The 18,733-nt window shown below is 47.3% G+C and overlaps 1 protein-coding gene across 3 annotated transcripts; it reads right to left on the bottom strand.

The window, feature by feature from the left end:
* Nucleotides 1-1,950: 1,950 nt before the first annotated feature.
* On the bottom strand, nucleotides 1,951-18,288 carry TOMM34 (translocase of outer mitochondrial membrane 34). Of its 3 annotated transcripts, XM_084774881.1 has the most exons (8): nucleotides 18,029-18,282; nucleotides 17,607-17,819; nucleotides 13,946-14,045; nucleotides 12,148-12,300; nucleotides 9,226-9,395; nucleotides 6,632-6,779; nucleotides 3,044-3,170; nucleotides 1,951-2,855 (listed from the first exon to the last, which is right to left on the bottom strand). In XM_084774881.1, the coding sequence occupies exons 1-8, from the start codon at nucleotides 18,153-18,155 to the stop codon at nucleotides 2,751-2,753; spliced, it is 1,143 nt and encodes a 380-aa protein (XP_084631007.1). In that variant the 5' UTR covers nucleotides 18,156-18,282; the 3' UTR covers nucleotides 1,951-2,750. The 3 variants fall into 3 exon arrangements, with proteins under 3 accessions (XP_084631007.1, XP_084631008.1, XP_084631009.1); XM_084774882.1 differs by lacking the exon at nucleotides 17,607-17,819 and having other exon boundaries at nucleotides 18,029-18,278; XM_084774883.1 differs by lacking the exons at nucleotides 6,632-6,779; nucleotides 9,226-9,395 and having other exon boundaries at nucleotides 18,029-18,288.
* Between the last annotated feature and the right edge of the window lie 445 nt (nucleotides 18,289-18,733).

Below are 18,733 nucleotides of genomic sequence, written 5' to 3'. Positions count from 1 at the left end.
CTCCAATCCTCTTCATCTAATTTACAAGCCTCTTTTCAGTTGCCCTTACTTGAGGACTCTTGTTTTCCTTTTTCTTCAGCTCCATTCACTTTTGGAAGCTCCTGGACCACAGACCTTACACCCTACTTACCCTTGGACCATCAGTAACAAGTGTAACTCACAACTAATGCCCAGCGTACGGCTTAGAGCTCTCTGCCCCCTCTGGTTGTCTGGTGTTCTCAGGAAAGCCTTCCACCCTCACTCTATTCCAAAACCAAGGTCTCTCCATTCACCGTCCCTTCCCTTCTCCTCCTCTCCTCCTCCAGATGCAGCCTCTCACTCTCACCCACCCAACCACCTCCACTCTCAATTGTTTCTACTCTGTAACTCCTTCATTGCCAGCCTGGTCTGAGCTCAGCTGGACTCTGGCTGCAGCCCCTGTGTGGCTTCACTGTGTTGGTGCTTCTTTCCTCTGAGCAATCAGAAGGGAAATCGGATGCCTCTTGTGCAAGTCTGCTACCTCACTACTTCATTCAGGGGAAACATGTAGCTCGCAGCCTCCTGCAGTGTTGCAAGTGTGAATGGTACGTCATGCACCCTCCCTTAGTGAGCACACCCAGCTAGGGAGCACACGTTCTGCTTATCCAACCTCCCACCCTTCACCTATTATCTTTAGACTATTTTTCTCATTGTCGGCATATTATTTATCACCAAAATGTTTCATCGTGTTTGTTATGTACAGCATGCACTTTGTTCTCTACCTTACCTCTCATTATGATTTACTTCAGATTCTTGCTCTTCCTAAATGTTTACACACACACACACACACACACACACACACACACACACACACAGTCCACATATTAGAAAACAAGCAGTATTAAGTCTTTGTGAGTCTGGCTTGTTTTAACTGCTTAACATCATCTCTAGCCTCCACCCGCGAAGGGCCAGAGATGATTCACCAGGTGACGCTGTTTGCCACCGAAACCTGGTGACCTGAGTTTGATACCTGGAGCTCATGTAAAGGTGGAAGGAGAAGCAAGTCCACAAAGTTGTCCTCTGATGTCCACATGCGTACTGCAGCACACACATGGTACTAACACAAAAAGATACTCTATTCGCTGCATGTGTGCATTTTATCCATTCATCTGTTGGGATTTGTTTGGTGTTTTGAGACAGGGTTTCTCTGTGTATCCTTGACTGTCCTAGACTCACTTTGTAGAATAGGCTGGCCTTGAACTCACAGTGACCCACCTGCCTCTTCCTCCCTAGTGCTGGGTTTAAAGGTGTGCGCCACCATGCCCGGTCATCCTTGGCTTTTGTGAATGCTACCACAATAAACATGCAGATGTCTCCCGTACATGCTCCCTTGAGATTCCATTGGCTGTGTAACTATGGAGTGGTAACTGATGGGTATGGTTTTCCTTTTACTTTCTGTAGTGCAGGGGCTTGAACCCAGAGCCTCATGCGTACTAGGCAGATGCTCTGCCACTGAGATAAATCCCCAGCTCTTAGCTTTCTCTTCTGAACTCAGTTCAAGCTCTCCTTTCCAGAGGGCATTACCCTTCCACTGTGCAAACCTCTTCACCGAGGCAGGTAAGACAGTTGACTGCTGGGTGGCTGCTTCAGACTTAGTTATCTGACTAGCTTGTCTTCTCACAGGGCCACTCCTCTGAGAGCAGGGACCATATCTAGGTATCCCATTTTTCTTGGACTATACACAATGCCTGGGCTGTTCAGAAAATTTGCTCAATAAACAGATGAATGTTTTTCTTTTTTTTTCACAGACCATTCTATATCTTGTTCAGGAAATATAACATTTAAAAATTACCATTTCTTTTACAGGATTGAAATTCAGTAGTGCAAAAGTATGTTTAAGATCTAGCTTGTCTTTGTTTTCCGTTTTGTTACCACTATTGAGTTTCAGGTGCAAGCCTGAGAAGACATAAAATAATGCACAAGAGCCAGATGTACAGAAGAAAACCTTTTAATGCAACAGCAACACACAATTCAATAAAGTCAGTTTAATTAACTTCAACATATTAACAAAAGAAAAAGAAGCCTGAGGGGCTGCTGTTGGGGGAAAGGCAAGTTCCTGCTCAGACTGGAAGGACACTAATCTTAAGGTCTCTCCCCATCCCAGGAGGAATATGGACTCTTTAAACAGCGTAGGTAGCTCTATACAGCAGAGCCTCCAAGGGTCAGGCTCTGCCTTCCCACAAAGGGCCTGGACTAAAGGCACTGGGACTCAACACAGGACACTGTGCCAAGGACAGGGTGCAGACAGCAGCTGTACCCTTGGGGAGATGGCAGCCTTGGAGAACCAGCTCAACAGGCTGCTCTGGGTGTAGGTAAACCAGCACTTTTAGCCTGTCAACACCACTCTCCCAGCTCAGATTAACTGCACAGGCCTGGTGTCTGGAGAAGCCACAGGACACTCAGTCTGCAGAACATCTGCATCAGGGGCAACTGCCAAGTACTTTGTTGACGAAGGCCAGGCTGAAGCAAGCTGATGAGGCCAGGGATGTAGCTTCACACTTTAACTTTAGGGGGGACCTTTCTGAAAAAAATGCCCTGTGCTTGTCTATAATGGACTTAATTTGAACAAGCGAAGCTTCTCAGGTGAAAGGCTGCTATCTCTCCAAGGAGTTAAAGTAGGGTTGCTTTTGCACTCCCTTGGGGGCATGCTGGGTATTGGGGGCAGATGCGGGGGAAGGCCCTAGCTTCTCTGGGAAGGTCAGGTGGAGGGTTCCTGTTGCCCTCCTGGGGTTTTAGTTCATACTCTGGTTCACTTCCTGCCGTAACTTCTGTGCAGGGCCGTTCCTGGGTTCAATCTGTAGGAGGCTGCTGATATCCGCAAGGCTGGATTTATAGTCCTATGGAGAGAAAAGAAGAGCTGGGGAAGGGACCTAGAGGAATTGAGAACCAGCTGGAGCGGGGACGCTGCCGAGGCAGTAGAATGTTTCCAAACCCCAGCATGCAGCAATCCCAGGGCCTGGGAGCAGGAGCACAGCAAGCGCCGGCATGGCCCTGCCGTTAGGTCTCTGGGTGGCGAGTCCTTTACCTTGAGCGCCTTGTAGGCTTGGGCCCGTCTGTAAAACGCCTTTACATTCTTCCCATCCAGCTTGAGGGCTTCTGTGCAGTCCTTTACTGCCTCCTTGTACTGCTTCAGGACCAGATGGCAGAGCGCTCTACGCACAAAGACCACACACTTGAGTCACTTGTGGATCCCCTCAAGCAAACTGCAGGCAACTGGGGAAAGACCTGATCTGCTAACCTCCTATTCTGTGCTGTTGCTTTCTACCTTCAATCCTCAGTTCCAGCCCTGTGTGCACGTGACTGCCACATGTGTGCTGGTGCCCACGGAGTCCAGAAGGTGGTGGACCCTCTGAAGATAGGGTTACAGGTGGCTGTGAGCCACCATATGGGTGCTGAGAACTGAAACCAGGCCAGTGCTCTTAACTGAGGAGCCATTTCTCCAGCTCCCTACCCTTTTCTGCAGATGCAAAGGCCATGAGACACTTCTCACAGCTGGCTCTGGAGTCAGGGAACTTGCCCAAGAAGCTACTGCTAGTGAGGGGCAGAGCTGGGGTTCAAACCACCGAGTCTGCAGGAACCCATAGCCTGACCTTGCAGAGTCTTGTCACTCACCACCCTCCATCAGACTCTTTAAACAAAGAAGTTTCCCAAACCCTTCCTTCAACAGATGAAACACATACCCATTTTAAGAAAAAGCAAATGCATGAATATTAAATACTAATTAACATTAAGCATGCTTACATTTCAGGGTGGAGGGTAAAAATGTAAGCAGTTACTTTGGACACATCAACATTAAGATGGCAGGGCTGAGGATGGTACCCTGCGCTCAGCACTAGATAGGGCCAAGCATCTATGACCACTGGAGAATCTAGAAGCGGGTAGATGGGTGGTGGTCAAGGTACTTACATTTCCCCAACTTCCCATACTTTGAAATGTCTCATACTAAACTGTGGAAAATACCATTGTGTATCTTCATCATTCAAGTCTGGTCCTTTTCTTCAAAGACAGGCCCTAGAAGGAAGCCTTTCAGATTCGGCCCACTCATCTGCTCTCACTGCTTTTAGTGGATGCAGAGCACTTGCTAGTTGGATATGGCATCATTTGTTTTTACCAATTTCCTCTCTGCATGCACTTTCACTATTTCCAGGGTGTTACATAGAGAACGCTGCAGTGAGCTCCCTTGGGAAAAGACTGCTGGATCAAGAGGTACCAACAGCTCAAATCCTGACTGCTAATGCCAGGCACTCTGACGAGGTTACCAAGAGTCCTTTTCCTATGATTGTAGTAAACCTGGGTCTCAAATTTCAAGTGCTGTTAAGATGGAAGAAAATGGTAGTGAATTTTCTTTATTATTATTATTTTCACTGGTCCTACATGGTGTCACACCTACAGCCTTATGTTGGTTGCTATACACATGAAAAGCTGAATATCTTTCATAAAGCGTTTTAATATTATAAAAACAAAGTTATCCAATCTATCCTTAATAATTTCTGTGGGTTTTTCCTTCCACACTGTATGGAAATCAGCTTGTATGTCCTGTATTTATTCTGGTTTTACACTTGAAATTGTGCTCTTCTAAGAGTTTATTTTAAAATACCAAGAGGAAGAATCTCTACTTAACTCTTACCTGATCAATCCAATATCACTTACTGAACGGCATCTTTTCTCCCCACACTTTATTATAAACTAACTGCTCATGTTGTTTTAATTTTTTTCCTGACAAACTCTGGGATCATTATCGCGTCTTAAAGACAAACACAAGACGAAAATCTAACCTAGGCTGGGTGTAGAGGTCAGTGGCAGAGTGCCTGTCTAGCACGCATGAGGCCCTCAGTGTGATGTCTAGCTCTGTACCCTCCTCCGCAGACCCCCATCCCGCCCACCCAAGGGGAAAGACCAAATTTTAAACGAGAAGGGAAGTAAAACGAGCAGAAGGGAAAGTAGAACTGTGAGGTCCAGATCTATTTGATTAAAGAATAGTGTTTAAACAAAATACTACTACTACTATTATTATTACTACTATTTAGAACGTGCTAATAGGTGTGCAGCAGCATGGAGGTCAGGAGCGCAGGGAAAGAAGGGGCTGATGGCACAACAAAGAGCAAACGAGCTGGGGCTTCCTTTACAGGGCAGTCTAACAAAAGGAGGCGCCCTGCTCCAACCAGCTCAGAAAACTGTAAGTTCTATCCAAAATTTAAAACTGAAAGTTTTCTTTTCAACTCTTAAGAAGCAAAACCAAACCTGAGAGGGCTACTTACACCATCTCCTGTGAACACTGCTCCCACTGTTTTCACTGAAGAAAACACTAGTTGATTTCAGAAAGTTGCCTTAGATCCTGCACTAGTTTTTCAGTATGGGACCAAATCTCCTCAACACACCTGAAGCATGCTTTATTTTTAGGTTTTCTTCAATTAAAAAAATACTGTCTATGTGTGTACATGATATGTTCATACGGATGCATATGCCATGGCACACATGTGAAGGTCAGCTTTTCTTTTCACCTTTATTAAATGTGGGCTGTGGGTATAAAACTCAGATTGCCAGACTTGGGTGACAAGCACGTTTATCTTAAAGCTTTTTAAGGAACAACGAACTTCTTTCAGATCAAAGGTTTTTTGAAAGGATGTATTGTTTATGTGTGCCTGCATGTTGTTTATTTGCACTACATGTGTGCATGTGCCCAGAGAGGCCAGAAGGGGGCAGTGGATTCCCAGGAATGGAAGTTATAGGTAGGTGGTTGGAAACTGCTTAATATGGTGCTGGGAGTCAAACCTGGCTCCCCAGTGTGAGTAGCGAATGCTCTTTACTTCTTAGCCATCTCCTGCTCCCAGACAGAACACGTTCTAACTAGAGTACTAAATGCATGTGGGCAGCGGACCAGACACAGCCTCTTGACTTGTAGCAGGCTTCTGACAATAAACTAACTGATTTCATAGGCGCCAGATTCCAGTTCTACTGCTACCATTTAATAGCTAGTCAGAGCTTAGACAGCACCTTGATTTTCTCAACTTTAAACACTAGTAATACCTGCTCTTTGTCACCTACACCTCCCAGCATCTGAATACAGCAAGGGTCCCTCACTACAGGGATGGTGCCCTGGCTCCTGTGTCTTCATTCTCAGTGCTTCCGAACAGCAGTTACTGCTGCAGGTCCCACTCAGCCAGGCTGCACTCCTCCCTCTTGTCCCAGCCAGATAATAGTTATTCCACTCACTGGGCTCAAGGCCAGAACTGTCAGAAACAGGTGAGTTAAAGCGGCCACAGGATGGACAGCAGGGTAGGAAGACTGTTGACATTACAAGCCTAAAGTTTGGACAATGGAGACCACTGTTTGGCATCTCTTTAAGTCTCTACCCCTTTGAGAGCTGCCACTGTCAACACCTTGTTTGAAGCCCTGAGGTAGGTGGGGATGCACACGACTACCCGAGAGGACCCAAACCTCTCCATAACCAGGAGTCTGTGGTAGGCAGTAAGTACCCTCTGGGCTACATCCCAGCCTTGGAGCCCATGGTAGGCAAGTATCCGCCCACTGAGCTACATCCCAGCCTTCAGAAAAGCCTGTGGACAATCACGTGTTCTGAAATCCCAGAGGCCAGCAGCTGCGCAGAAGATACCTGTTGCTGTATGTGGCAGATTCCAGGCTACTAAACAAGAGGCTTTCACTGTACTTCTCAATAGCTTTCTTATGGTTGCCCTTCTTTACAAGCTCATTGCCTTCTTCCTTCAGAACTTTGGCTCTCTCCACATCCCCAGCAGAAGGCACTAGACACAAATTCAGAAGAGGAAAAAACCATGGATCAGGTGCTCAAATGAGATCAGTGCGATCTCTTTAGCGTCATCCCTTCCACGCCAGGGACTGACTGGCGGCTACGGAGCATTCTTCCTGACTATTGAGCCCCCTAATTAATGGGGCTCATCCATTCATCAGAAGAGGATGGAGACTTATAACCACGCTTATACATGCATATTACATATATGGTAAAAAGCAAGTCAGGCTTCTGTGTGGTACTGCCACTGGGTCGCTGGAGTGTTCTGCATGACCTATTTAACTTCCGTACCTCAGTTTCCTCCCCAGTGCAAAGGGCTAAGTTAGGATCAAATCTGAGAATAACACTCAAAAAAAGTGGAGAATCACCTACAAACTTAATGAGAGGCATCTAATGAAGAAAGGCTGCAGCTCCAGAACAGGGCTTGTTCTGTTTTGCTTGAGCCTGTCACTTTTTCCTGCTACTTGCAGCTCTGCTCCAACTCTGAGGGGAAGAAGGCAGAGAACAAGGGGAAACCCAAGCTTTCATACTACAGGGCTTTCAAGGTCCTTCAATGTGTGGCTCCAAAACTGTCCCAGCTTGGTCCTACAGCACCACTTTTTAATCTTTAAAAACTATCATGGTAAAACACTCAATATTTACAACCAGGGTAAAGTTGTGGGAATAAAACCAGTGTGACAACTCAGCCCTGTTTAAGACCCTCCTGAGCCCACCCGTTTTTGAAGGAAACTATTATTTCCTTTTCTTTTTTGGTCTTTTTTTGAGACAGGGTTTCTCTGTGTAGCCCTGGCTGTACTGGACTCACTTTGTAGACCAGGCTGGCTTCGAACTCACAGTGATCCACCTGCCTCTGCCTCCCGAGTACTGGGATTAAATGTGTGCCACTACGCCCGGCTATTATTTCTAGATCTGTGTTTCCTCTTCCCTAAGCTCCCTATATAAACTACACTATGGCTATAATAGCATCTATAAGCCACTTGTCACGGAGCCTCAGATAAAGGAACAAGTACTTGGTCTAGTCTTTTATGGCTTGGTTGCTTTCCGCCTCAGCATTCTCCTCCTGAGGTTTTGTGTGCTGATACATGGACATGTAGGTGATATATTTTCACTGCCAAAATCCCGGGAAGGATCTGTCCCCTCTCCTGTGCATGCTGACCTGGCTCTGCTTTGCTATTACAAAGTACCCTGTACTGTGCACAGGAGCATGAGCCCTAGAAGCAGCCCAGTAGGTGGACTCCGCTTTGCCCTGCTCTGCAACGCCCCTCCCCAGGCCTGTTTAGCCATACACGTCCCTTCTTCAGCTCCTTCCACAGTCTCTGCCTCCAATTTCCCTCCCTAATGACCTCACCTTTAAGGTCCAGCTCAAGATACCACTTTTATCACCTGTCCCTTGTGTGAGCCTTGTCCTGACTCAATCTAAGCTTCCCAAACACTAATAATCCCATGGCACTTGCTCAGTAGCTCTTAAAGACTGTCTCCATGACTCAGTTTCTCACGAGAGCAGGAGCTCCCCACAGGTCAAGTTCTTTCCTCTGTGCTCCACTGCTTAGCACAGAGCCAGTAACACATGGCTCGGTGACTTCAAAGAACACGAGCAGCGGGCACCTGGCTGCCATCTACTTCATTAGCACTCCACGAGTTCCTTCTAAGGAAGAGTGGCACACAACAACCAGGTTCCCACATGGCTACCCAGCATCTTCCTGCCAACAGGAGCAATGAATGCCCTCTTCCACGCTCTAAGGCTTACTTCCTCTTCCCCCGGCCCTTGCGTACGTCCCTGTCTTGATTCATGCTTGCTGGCCTGGAACGTTCTCCTGGGCATTAGTGAGCGCTTCCCAGCACACCATCTCCTGCTATGCTGGCTGAGCTCTGCTCTTTGCTCTTATTCATCCTTCCAGAGTCACCCAGGACTATGTGCTCAGGGAGGCGTCGCTCTCTAGCTGTGGGCATGGGTGGATGGTACAGGGAGACGGGGCTGAGACAGTTACAAAGCCTCATCTGGTCATAGGAATCTGTGACCAATTATACCAGGATACTGGGAAAATATAGCTAAGCATATGAGGGAACTATCTTTTCACATAACTAGTGATTTGAAGGGTAAGAGCGGGATGGGCTTTTTTTTTTTTTTGGCACGACATACATAATTATGAGCCAATACATTTCCTTTATTATTTTGCCATGTTGGAAGTTTCTATTCTTGTAATAAAAAACATCCTAGTACTGCTAGAGATTGAGAGCTAGCACTTGTACCTATGTGCCAGCCAGGAGGTTAATAGACCTTGTAGCACTTAGGCCTTACACCAATGATGTCACTGTATAGTCAAAGAGACACTAAAAAGTTGAGACCATCTTATGTTTTCACTTCATTTATCTTCTAATAGCTAAATGAGGCCACTTTTTAGAAGGCTACTCTAAACTTCTCAGACAGAGTCATGGCTCACCTCTGCTCTTTGTAGTTGCAGTTTCTTTGGATTTGCTTTTAGGTGTCTCTGTGTGGTTTCCTGAAGGCAAGGAATTCCATCTCTTCTGGGCTGAAACAGGCACCACAGGGATAGGGGGCAGCTTCAGGCGCCACTCAGGCCCAAGCGAGTCCATGAGAGCTCTGGTTATTCTGGAAGGAAAGGCTGGATCTCAGGTGTCTGGCTAGGTCAAGCTGTCCCTCTCTCACACCCAGGGAGGCTGTACCTCCCACCCCCACCACCGTCTGTATGCCCCACAGGCTCTAACAAAGGAACTGCTCCCCGTCCACTCTTTCTCAGAGCCAACACCATGGGATGCTTTCCCTTATGATGGTTGCCACATGTGAATTTTAAGGTGCTCTGCTACTTGTTAAGGATAAACTTTGCATACCACACCCCAAGAAGAGATCTCATTTTAAAAAACAGCAGAAATAACCTCCATGCTCTTTACAGTCTGAGAAACACGGATCATGGGCCAACTTGGAAACTCTGCTGCTGTATATAGCAGATTATGTAATGTTTTACTGGAGCTCAGCAGTTATGAGTGCTCACTGCTTTGCAGGGTACGTGAGTTCGATTCCCAGCATACACTGGGCAGCTCACAAGCACTGTAATTCTAGTTCTGAAGTACATCCATAGGCACTGGGACCCCAGGGGACAGACTCCTGCTGCCTGCCGTGACGGACTGTATCCTCTAGCTGTGGGACAACATCAACCTTAGGATACTGTCCCTTCATCCCCACTTCTCTCCTGTCACAGAGTGTTGAGCCAACCTTCCCATGTAAGCTCTGGGTCCTAACCTTGCTCATCTGGGCAACATCTTTCTTCCCACCTATATCATTTCTTCCAAGTGACTCAGATTAAAGCTCCCTTAACCCTGCTCACTTATTAAACTCTCCTGGACACCCCTTACTACCCATCCCAGCTACAGTCCCATCTCCCTGAACTCCACTAACAGCGTTCTGACCTGCCATCTGCTTCTGACCTCACTGAACTGCTTGTCTCAGCTTTACTAGTGACTTCACTATGAAAAGCTCTGTCTTCTTCCCAGCTGGATGAGTGCCGCTCTTCTAACCTGGAGCGGCTTCTGCGAGCCGCTCTCATAACAGTTAAGACTGCACTGGCCACACCAAGCCTGTGCAATGCTGACTAGTACTCCCTCTGAGGCCAAGAGCTGTGCAAGGACAGAGGGAGTTGCACCTCACTCGGCAGCCCAGGCCCTTGTGTAAGGCCTAGCACACAACTGGGAGCCTTTGGTGAATGACAAAGACTCAGAGAGAAAACTGGATGTTGACAAGTCAACCAAGAAACCAAACACAGATCCTATTATACTATTAGTTTGGTGCACGGCGTCCTAGCAGCCCACATGAAGGGAATCATGATCAGTTATACAAACAAGGGATCTACGAGACAGAATCAGCCATGGCCATGAGGACAGAAAGACCTTTTCAGACTCACACTATCCGATCCTGCAGCAGTCCAGCTCTCATTCTGAATAAAGAGGGGTCTGAAGCGCTTGTCAGTGTTGCTACCCTCTACTGAACCTCTTGCACTTCAGAGAGCGCTCAATACTATTAGTCTGCGAATGAATGTGCACACGTAGACACTAACCAATCATCAGTCTCAGTAACTCTGACTTAAAAAAAAAATCTATTTTACTATTTTTAGTTATGTTTACGCATGAGTCTGTCCCCTGGGGTCCCAGTGCCTATGGATGTACTTCAGAACTAGAATTACAGTGCTTGTGAGCTGCCCAGTGTATGCTGGGAATCGAACTCACGTACCCTGCAAAGCAGTGAGCACTCATAACTGCTGAGCTCCAGTAAAACATTACATAATCTGCTATATACAGCAGCAGAGTTTCCAAGTTGGCCCATGATCCGTGTTTCTCAGACTGTAAAGAGCACGGAGGTTATTTCTGCTGTGATATCGATGACTGCAGATGGACGGTTGAGAGGCGAGGGACGAGGGACATGGAGGCTTTCTGTGCCAACCCCGACCCCGTCCACCTGAAAAGTAACAGCCTAGACAGGAAGCCACTGAAGAGAAGTGTTAAAAGTGTGATAAGGACGCTGAGTGCGGCTCTCCGTAACTGAGGGCGTCTGGCAGGGGTGTGGGAGGGACGGGAACTGAGAGTCTGACCATGCTCTATTGTGTTATACAGATAACACAAACTGGAATTTGTTTTCCTAAGACAGAGTTTCTCTGTGTAGCCTTGGCTGTCCTGGACTGGTTTTGTAGAGCAGTCTGGACTCGAACTCACACTGCTCTGCCTGCCTCTGCTTCCTGAGTGCTGGGATTAAAGGCATGCACCATGCCCACCCCCCCCTTTCTGTGAGGTTAGTGGACATGGAAGGACTGGGAAGTGAGTGTGATCAGGGCGCATGATGTGAAATTCCCAGAGAATCAATAAAAATGTTATGTTGGAAAAAAAAGTTTTCCAAGTCTCTGTGGCCAGCCTGGTCTACATAGTGAGTTCTAGGACAACCCAAGATACATAGTTGGACCCTATTTGAAAACAAACAAGATTTCCTCAAGTTAATGAAGCTAAAGAGATGCTTGCCATGTGGGCATCAGGACCTGATATTGAATACCAAACACTTGAATCAAATTTGTCATCTATGCCTGTAATAACCCTGAAGATACAGATAGGAGGGAGGGTCTCTGGAGGTTGCTGGCTAGTTAGTTTAGCCAAATTAATGTGTTTTGTGTTCAATAAGAGATTTTTTAAAAATGAGGTTGATAGTGTTAAAAGACACCCAACATCAACCCATGGCCCCCACATATATATACAAACTCACATACACAGATTTTCAAACGTAGTCAAAGGGACCATGGCTTAGAAAACCACCAAAGCAATGGGCCAAAGCCAATCAAGAGACGTGGTTCCATGGAGATGCTCACCTGTTGATGCCTTCCAGGGCCGATGCCACACTGTTATCAATCTGCAGCACAGTCTTATAGTCGACATAGGCCAGGGGGTACTTCTCCAGGGCTTCATATGCGGATGCTCTTCGCAGCAAGGGCTTGATGCTGAAGGGAACCAAGGCCAGTGCTCTACAAGAGGAGGCAAAAATGTTATGTGTCTGCTGGGTCAACAGGCCTCCCCAACAGCGCAGTGATTCAGGCACAGTCATCTGCAGCAGTCAGCATAACAGAACTAATTTCTGGAGAGAGACACCATCTCTACAATAGTTTAACTCTCAACGTAAACTGAACTGGGCAGGTAAAGAAGGCAGAGGACAACTAATGAAATGGATATACGCTTGTGTCAACTTCTATACCCTCTACGCCCAGCCCAGATGACCATCAAGGGCCTCACAGCTTTCATGCGGCCATGTTTCCCCACCATGGTCCAGCGTAAGCAATGAGCAAGCCTAGGACCGAGTCTGCATTCTACCCAGCTGCCACTAGCCACGGAACTTCAGGCAAACCACTCATCACGCCAGCCTCGGTCAGCTCAGTCCTGCCGGGGACAGAGGGTAAACTCACCATCAGAGTGAATACCCTGGGGAAGGTAAAAGACTAGCGCAGGCTCCGTGAGCATGCCTCTCTCCCTGCTCCTCCCTGCACGCAACAGCATCTGAGCTAGGATCAGTCACAAGGACCCAGTTAGTTGACATATGTTCGTTTAGCAATGATGACCAAAGGCTAGCCAGAAGGATGAGATCGAAAATTGTTCAGTGTCCTGTACAACTGCTAATTAACAGACTGTCTTTTCTTTCCTTTTTTTTGAGACACTATTTGGCCCTGGCTGGCCTGGAACTCACTATACAGAACAGGCTGGCGTTGATCTCAAAGATCTGCCTGCCTCTGCCTACTGAACACCGGGATTAAAGAAGCATCTCTTTGCTTCTTTAGACAATCTGTTAACATCTATTATCCTCTTTTCTTTCCTCTTACCTCTCATACCGTCATCCCAGGGAAACAACTGAGCAAATCAAGTCACTGTGACTGTGTCTCGCCTCATGTCCAAGTGTCACAGAGGCTCGGAAGCCCACTCCTAACTTCCCACCCCACACCCACTCTCAGAAGCAGGGAGCCCAAACTCCAAAGAAAAGGTCCCAGGAGAGCCTGTCACTCTAAGTGCCTGATGATATTTAGTGACACTTTCTACTATTCATCATAGAGAGAAATGGTGGGACTTTTTTTTCTCAGAGAGATCAAGGTGCATCAGCATTTATTACATGGATCACATTTATAGCATCATTTTTCTATATGTTTTTCATATATGAAGAGAACTGGAAGAACGCAGAGCTTTACCACACTGACTGCATTCACAAGTTTTTCTATAGTGTGAGTCATACTACACTTGAAAAGTGAACCAAGACAAACAGAAGAATTTTTACATTCTTAGTACTCATAGAGATTTTCTGCAGTGTGAGTTTGTGGATGTTCACAATGAGGTTGGAAAACCAATTAATTGTAAACTTGTATCACATTCATAAAGTCTAATCAAAGTGGGAACTCCTACATATCTTCTCATTGTTCTGGAGAGAGGTATGTTGCTTCTTTCAATATCCCTATGCTCACACAGCTTGTATCCATTGCGACATAGGATACACCCATTAAGAATAAAATATGAAAGGTTTCCACATTGTATTCAGTTTGATTCTTGTTCCTCACGGGACTCTTTCAAAGAAGAAACCTGGCTTGCTCTGTGGAAACCCTCAGGCATTCCAGAGGCTCCCGGGCCACTTACGAAGTACAATCTTTGATGCAGTCTGTGCAGTTCCCATCCTTCAAGTAGCACGCTGCCCGGTTGGAGTACAGAACACTTTCTTCTTCAGGGTCTGCAGAACCTGCCCAGATGGAGGCAGGAACAACAAGATCATATGCTGGGAAATAGATGTCAGAGGGCATAAGGATGTACTCTTGGAGCTTTCTAGGCTTTGGGGAAAGGCAGCAGGGACTACTGCAGCCTAACTAGGCCTATGTATCAGGTAGACAGCACATTCACCATTCTTATCACGCAATTGGGAAGTCGGGGTTTCTGCCATTCACAGGGAACTAAGCACCCATCTTCATTTATTCGTTTTGGCACTGAACTTGGTATCAGATGAAAAGATGAGGGTAAAGTAGCTAGCTTCTGCCGCAGTCAAAGCCATGTTCTTATCTGGGCCTGTGCTGACTTCATTACAGAAGGCATGGGATTCAATGGAAAAACATAAACCAAACCAAGGAAAAGGACAATAATAAATGCCAGGAAGAGGGAGCACCCTGCAGCCGGAGGGAAATGCAAGCTAGAGGGCGTTAGTTACGTCAGAAAAGACCACCAGAGAAGCGGCAACAGCGCTGGGTGTGCTGGACTATGGGCAACTCAATCAAGAAATGGGAACTACACATTTCTTGGGATAATTACTAGTCATCTCTCTAAAGTCAATGCTTATCCCCAGTCATAGAAGCTCAAAGCTATCACTCTGACTGTAATCATTTTCATTTCTTAAAATGTATTGTTTCTGTGTATGGAAGGAAAGCATATGAAGGTCAGAGGGCAGTCAGTTCTCTCCTTTCACCTTGTGGGGCCTAGGACCTCAGTAGACCCCCGCTTTTCATTAAAATTTTAAAAATTAATTCTTTCAGAATTCCATTAAATTTATTTTGAATGTATCAGCCCCTATTATTTCTCCCTTAACTTCTAGATGCACGCCCACCCCCATATGCTTCAACTTGTACTTTCTTTTTTTAATCCCTGGTTTTCATTTTAAAAGACATTTTCAACTAAATTTTACTCACTAGCATGGGTTGTAAACCACCCCAAAACAGCAAAACAAAGAAAATAAGAAAACAGTTATTTATTGTTGATCAAGTAACTCCTAGGTATATAGCTCAAAGGTTTTACTGAAATTTTTCATTTAGACATTAAACTATATGGTATTCAGTATCCACCACTTTACCAAAATTAGTTGTTCCCACACCTCCAACCCTCTTGTGTCAGGTCTCACTACCTATTTCAGGTTGGCCTTGAACTAGCAATTCTCCTGCCTCAGTCTCCCAAAGTACTGGAGCTTCAGGATTCACGGTATCACACACCGTTTCTATTCATTTCTTTCTTTCTGTTTTTGTTTTTTTTAAAGATTTAAAACAAATTGCTGGTATGGTGGCATATGCCTTTAATCTCAGCACTCCTGAGGCAGAGGCAGGTGGATTTCTATTTTACTATGTGAAGAAGGCCAGTCCTGACCTTCCAACAACCTTCCTGCTCCAGCCCCCGGAGTACTAGGAAAGCAGGTGGCACCTCCACAGCCCCACTCAGTCACTCCTTTAGTCTGGAGCAAGGGCTAACTCTGTAGCCCTAACTGGCCTGGGAGCTACTACATACATCAGGCTGGCATCAATTTTACCTTTGAAATGGCTAAAGCTCCATCCATCCTCATCCTTGTCCCTGTACTCCCTTTCCCTGGAGGACAGCACAATCCTCAGGCCCTGCCCACTTTAGAGTCCTTCATTAACAGCTAAGGTGTGGCACCACTAAAGTGTTTGCCTATCCTTTTGCAACTTGCTTCAGGAAGCACGATACCATGTCAACACTTGATATCTTCCATTCAATACTAACAATAACAAACATAAGATATTTATACCCCCGTGTTTCTTCTCTTGGACCAGTTAAATTACATCCTTGCCATAAGGCACAGGTACAAACTCAAAATCAGTAATCCATCTCATGTCGCCAAAGCTCAGAGCTGCCTACAAGCAGCAGGGGTGTGTTGGAAAGGTCAGAACCCCAACCTGGTTGATGGCCCTACCTCTCCACTCAACTCTTCTGGGCACTTGTGTGCATCCACATTGGAAGGTCTCACTTCTCAGACTTACTACAAGGCTTCCCTGTGCTCCTCTGAAGGCCAAGAAAACTGGTCTGAGAGGCAAGAGAATCACCCATACAGTCACATAGACAATCAGTACTAGGTAAGTTTAAACACCAGGGCAACTATTCTAAGAGTCTCAGAATAAACCCACACAGAAGCACAGCCTTTCTGGGCTAGCAGGGTTTGAGGTTATTCAGGGAAGGGGGACAAGGATGCAAGAGGGAAATAGCCACTTCAGCAACTTCATGATGTGAAACCGACATCCACAGAGGGCTGTGTGTGTGTGTGTGTGTGTGTGTGTGTGTGTGTCTGCTTGTGTGCGTCTTGAAAACTATAAAAACTTTAGACAAAAAGTTGAGGACTTACGACGAAGTCTAGCTAAAGATTAAAATTTTGTACTGAGGGGGCTGTTGAGAGGGCTCAGGGGTTCAAAGCATGTACTGATCTTGCACAGAGCCAGAGCTTGGTTCCTAGAACCCACACCAAACAGCAAACATCACCAGAAACTCCAGCCCCAGGAGCACGCAACCTCATGCACATCACCCAAACCACGATTATGAATAAAACTAAACTTAAAAAAAAAAAAAGACTCAGAAATCAGAAAAATCTATATTCAAATTCTGGGTCTGCCATCTTCACTGTGCAATCCTTAAGGCAATTAAATCTTTGGGACTCCTTATCTACAAGTGTCTAATCGATTTGGTCATAGTGAAAATAATCAAAGACAGCATCTGGCACACAGAAACACACTCAACAAATGCTAGTCAAGAAGACGAGAATGAGATCCAAGGCTGTCCTGAGGTCAGCACTTCTGGAATTTTGGGCGAAGGGCTAGGAGCACTGATAATAAGCTATTCCTCAGTTTAAAACTCTTCCAATTAGGGGATAAGACCTCGGACTCTTTGGAGGGCTTAATCCACCGACACCGTAAGGCTTTATCTATTTCATGTCTTAAACATTCTCCTTAAGAGCTCATGCTGCTTAGACTATGTATTCTTGCTGATGGTTCCCTACACCTGGGGTGCTCAGTGCCTATAAAGCATTAGACACCCCCGAACTTCCGACGGACGTCTCAAAGATCTCTTGAGAAGAGATCTGTCTAAAGGATCCAACTCTACCTTATTTACCTTGTCTTTAAAAACTCTAATCTCAGAAGTCTCCTTTACTTATTCACAAACATAAGACAACTGCCCGCTCCCTTCTCCCCCCCCCCCCCCCAAGTCCGACCTTAGAAAGGCCCTCCCGTCTGGGCATATTCAGTCAAGGATACAAAAGGTGCTCAACAGAATTGTCAAATGAATACATGTGCACTACATCCTCAAGGCCTGAGTAACTTAGGCTATAAGCCAATAGGGCAGTTAAAAAGCAGGCAGAAAAGAGCCAAGCAAGTTTCTCGTAGGATGCTTAAGTGGGGAAGATGCGGGAGGGGCTGGTGCGGCGGCTGGCCTGGAGAAAAGAAAGACCCAGAAGAAAGGGGTCAGCTTGAGGCCCCGAGCGCTTGTTGAGGGTGCAGGACGCCAGCAGGCCCGGAGGGGGAAATGAGGGGCGGGTTCCTACCTCGCGCCTGCAGCAGTCGCAGCGCGCGCTCGTACAGCGCCGAGGCCTCGGCGTACTGGCCGTTGCGGAAGCTCTGGTTGCCGGCAGCGCGGAGCTCTTCCACAGAGTCTGAGAGTTTGGGGGCCATCCCCGGAGGCCGGCAAACAGGGACCACCTCCGTCCCGCGCTGAGTAGTGCGCAACAGCTTCCGGGCGGAAGCGGCGGCTGCGTGCCCTTAAGGCCGGGAGGGAGGGGCTAGACAGGGTCGTGGCTAGGTAGCCCGGGGCGGGAAGGAAGCGCGGGATCAAGCCCTGGGAGGGCCTGCTGCGGCGGTTGGACCCAGAGAAAGGAAAGCCCAGAAGGCTGGGCCAAACGTGAGGCCCGGTGCGGGGATGTGGGTGTGAGGACGCAGGCCCGGAGGAAAACGTGGGGCGGGTTCCTACCTCGCGCCTGCAGCAGCCGCAGTGCGCGCTCGTACAGCGCCGAGGCCTCGCCGTACTGGCCATTACGGAAGTTCTGGTTGCCGGCAGCGCGGAGCTGTTCCACAGAGTCCGCGACTTTGGGGGCCATACCCCGGGAGGGCCGGTAAACACGGATGAACTGAGCAGTGCGCAACAGCTCCTACCCGGAAGCCACGGCGGCGTGCCTTTAAAACCCGCTGCGGACTGGCCTCGAGGGGCGGGGCCAGACGGGGTGGGGCTAGGTAGCCAGGGGCGGGCGGAAGCTCGGGCTTCAAGCCCTTAGGTCTCTTGGCTCATTGTTCTCCAGGGGCGGGGCTAGGGAGGGGCGGAGCTAAAGGCGTGGGAGGCGGGGCCCACCTTTGAGAAACGCGTCCCTCTGCGCGCGCTCAGTCTGGAGCTTGTGTTCCACCAGCTTTGAAGAGGGCGGCGCTCCGTGCTTCTTTTGGGGTTGCGGAGGCAGAGGCCGAGTCACCGTAGGAGACAGACTGCCATCCCTCGTGGAGTTCACAGTCCGTTGGGCCTTGGAAGCAATTCATCCGTGACCAAAAGGAGACTCACTTTTCATCAAGAGATGCAAACCTATGGAAGGTTTAAAGCATCCTCGAAGACTGCCTGGTCTATAGAGTGAGAATGATGAAAAAGATAATACGCACAGAAGAATACAATGCGCTTAAAAAAAAAAAAACC

Source organism: Acomys minous (genome assembly GCF_964271855.1).
Source record: "Acomys minous genome assembly, chromosome: 3".
NCBI lineage: Eukaryota > Metazoa > Chordata > Mammalia > Rodentia > Muridae > Acomys > Acomys minous.
This window is presented reverse-complemented; position numbering and strand designations above follow the sequence as displayed.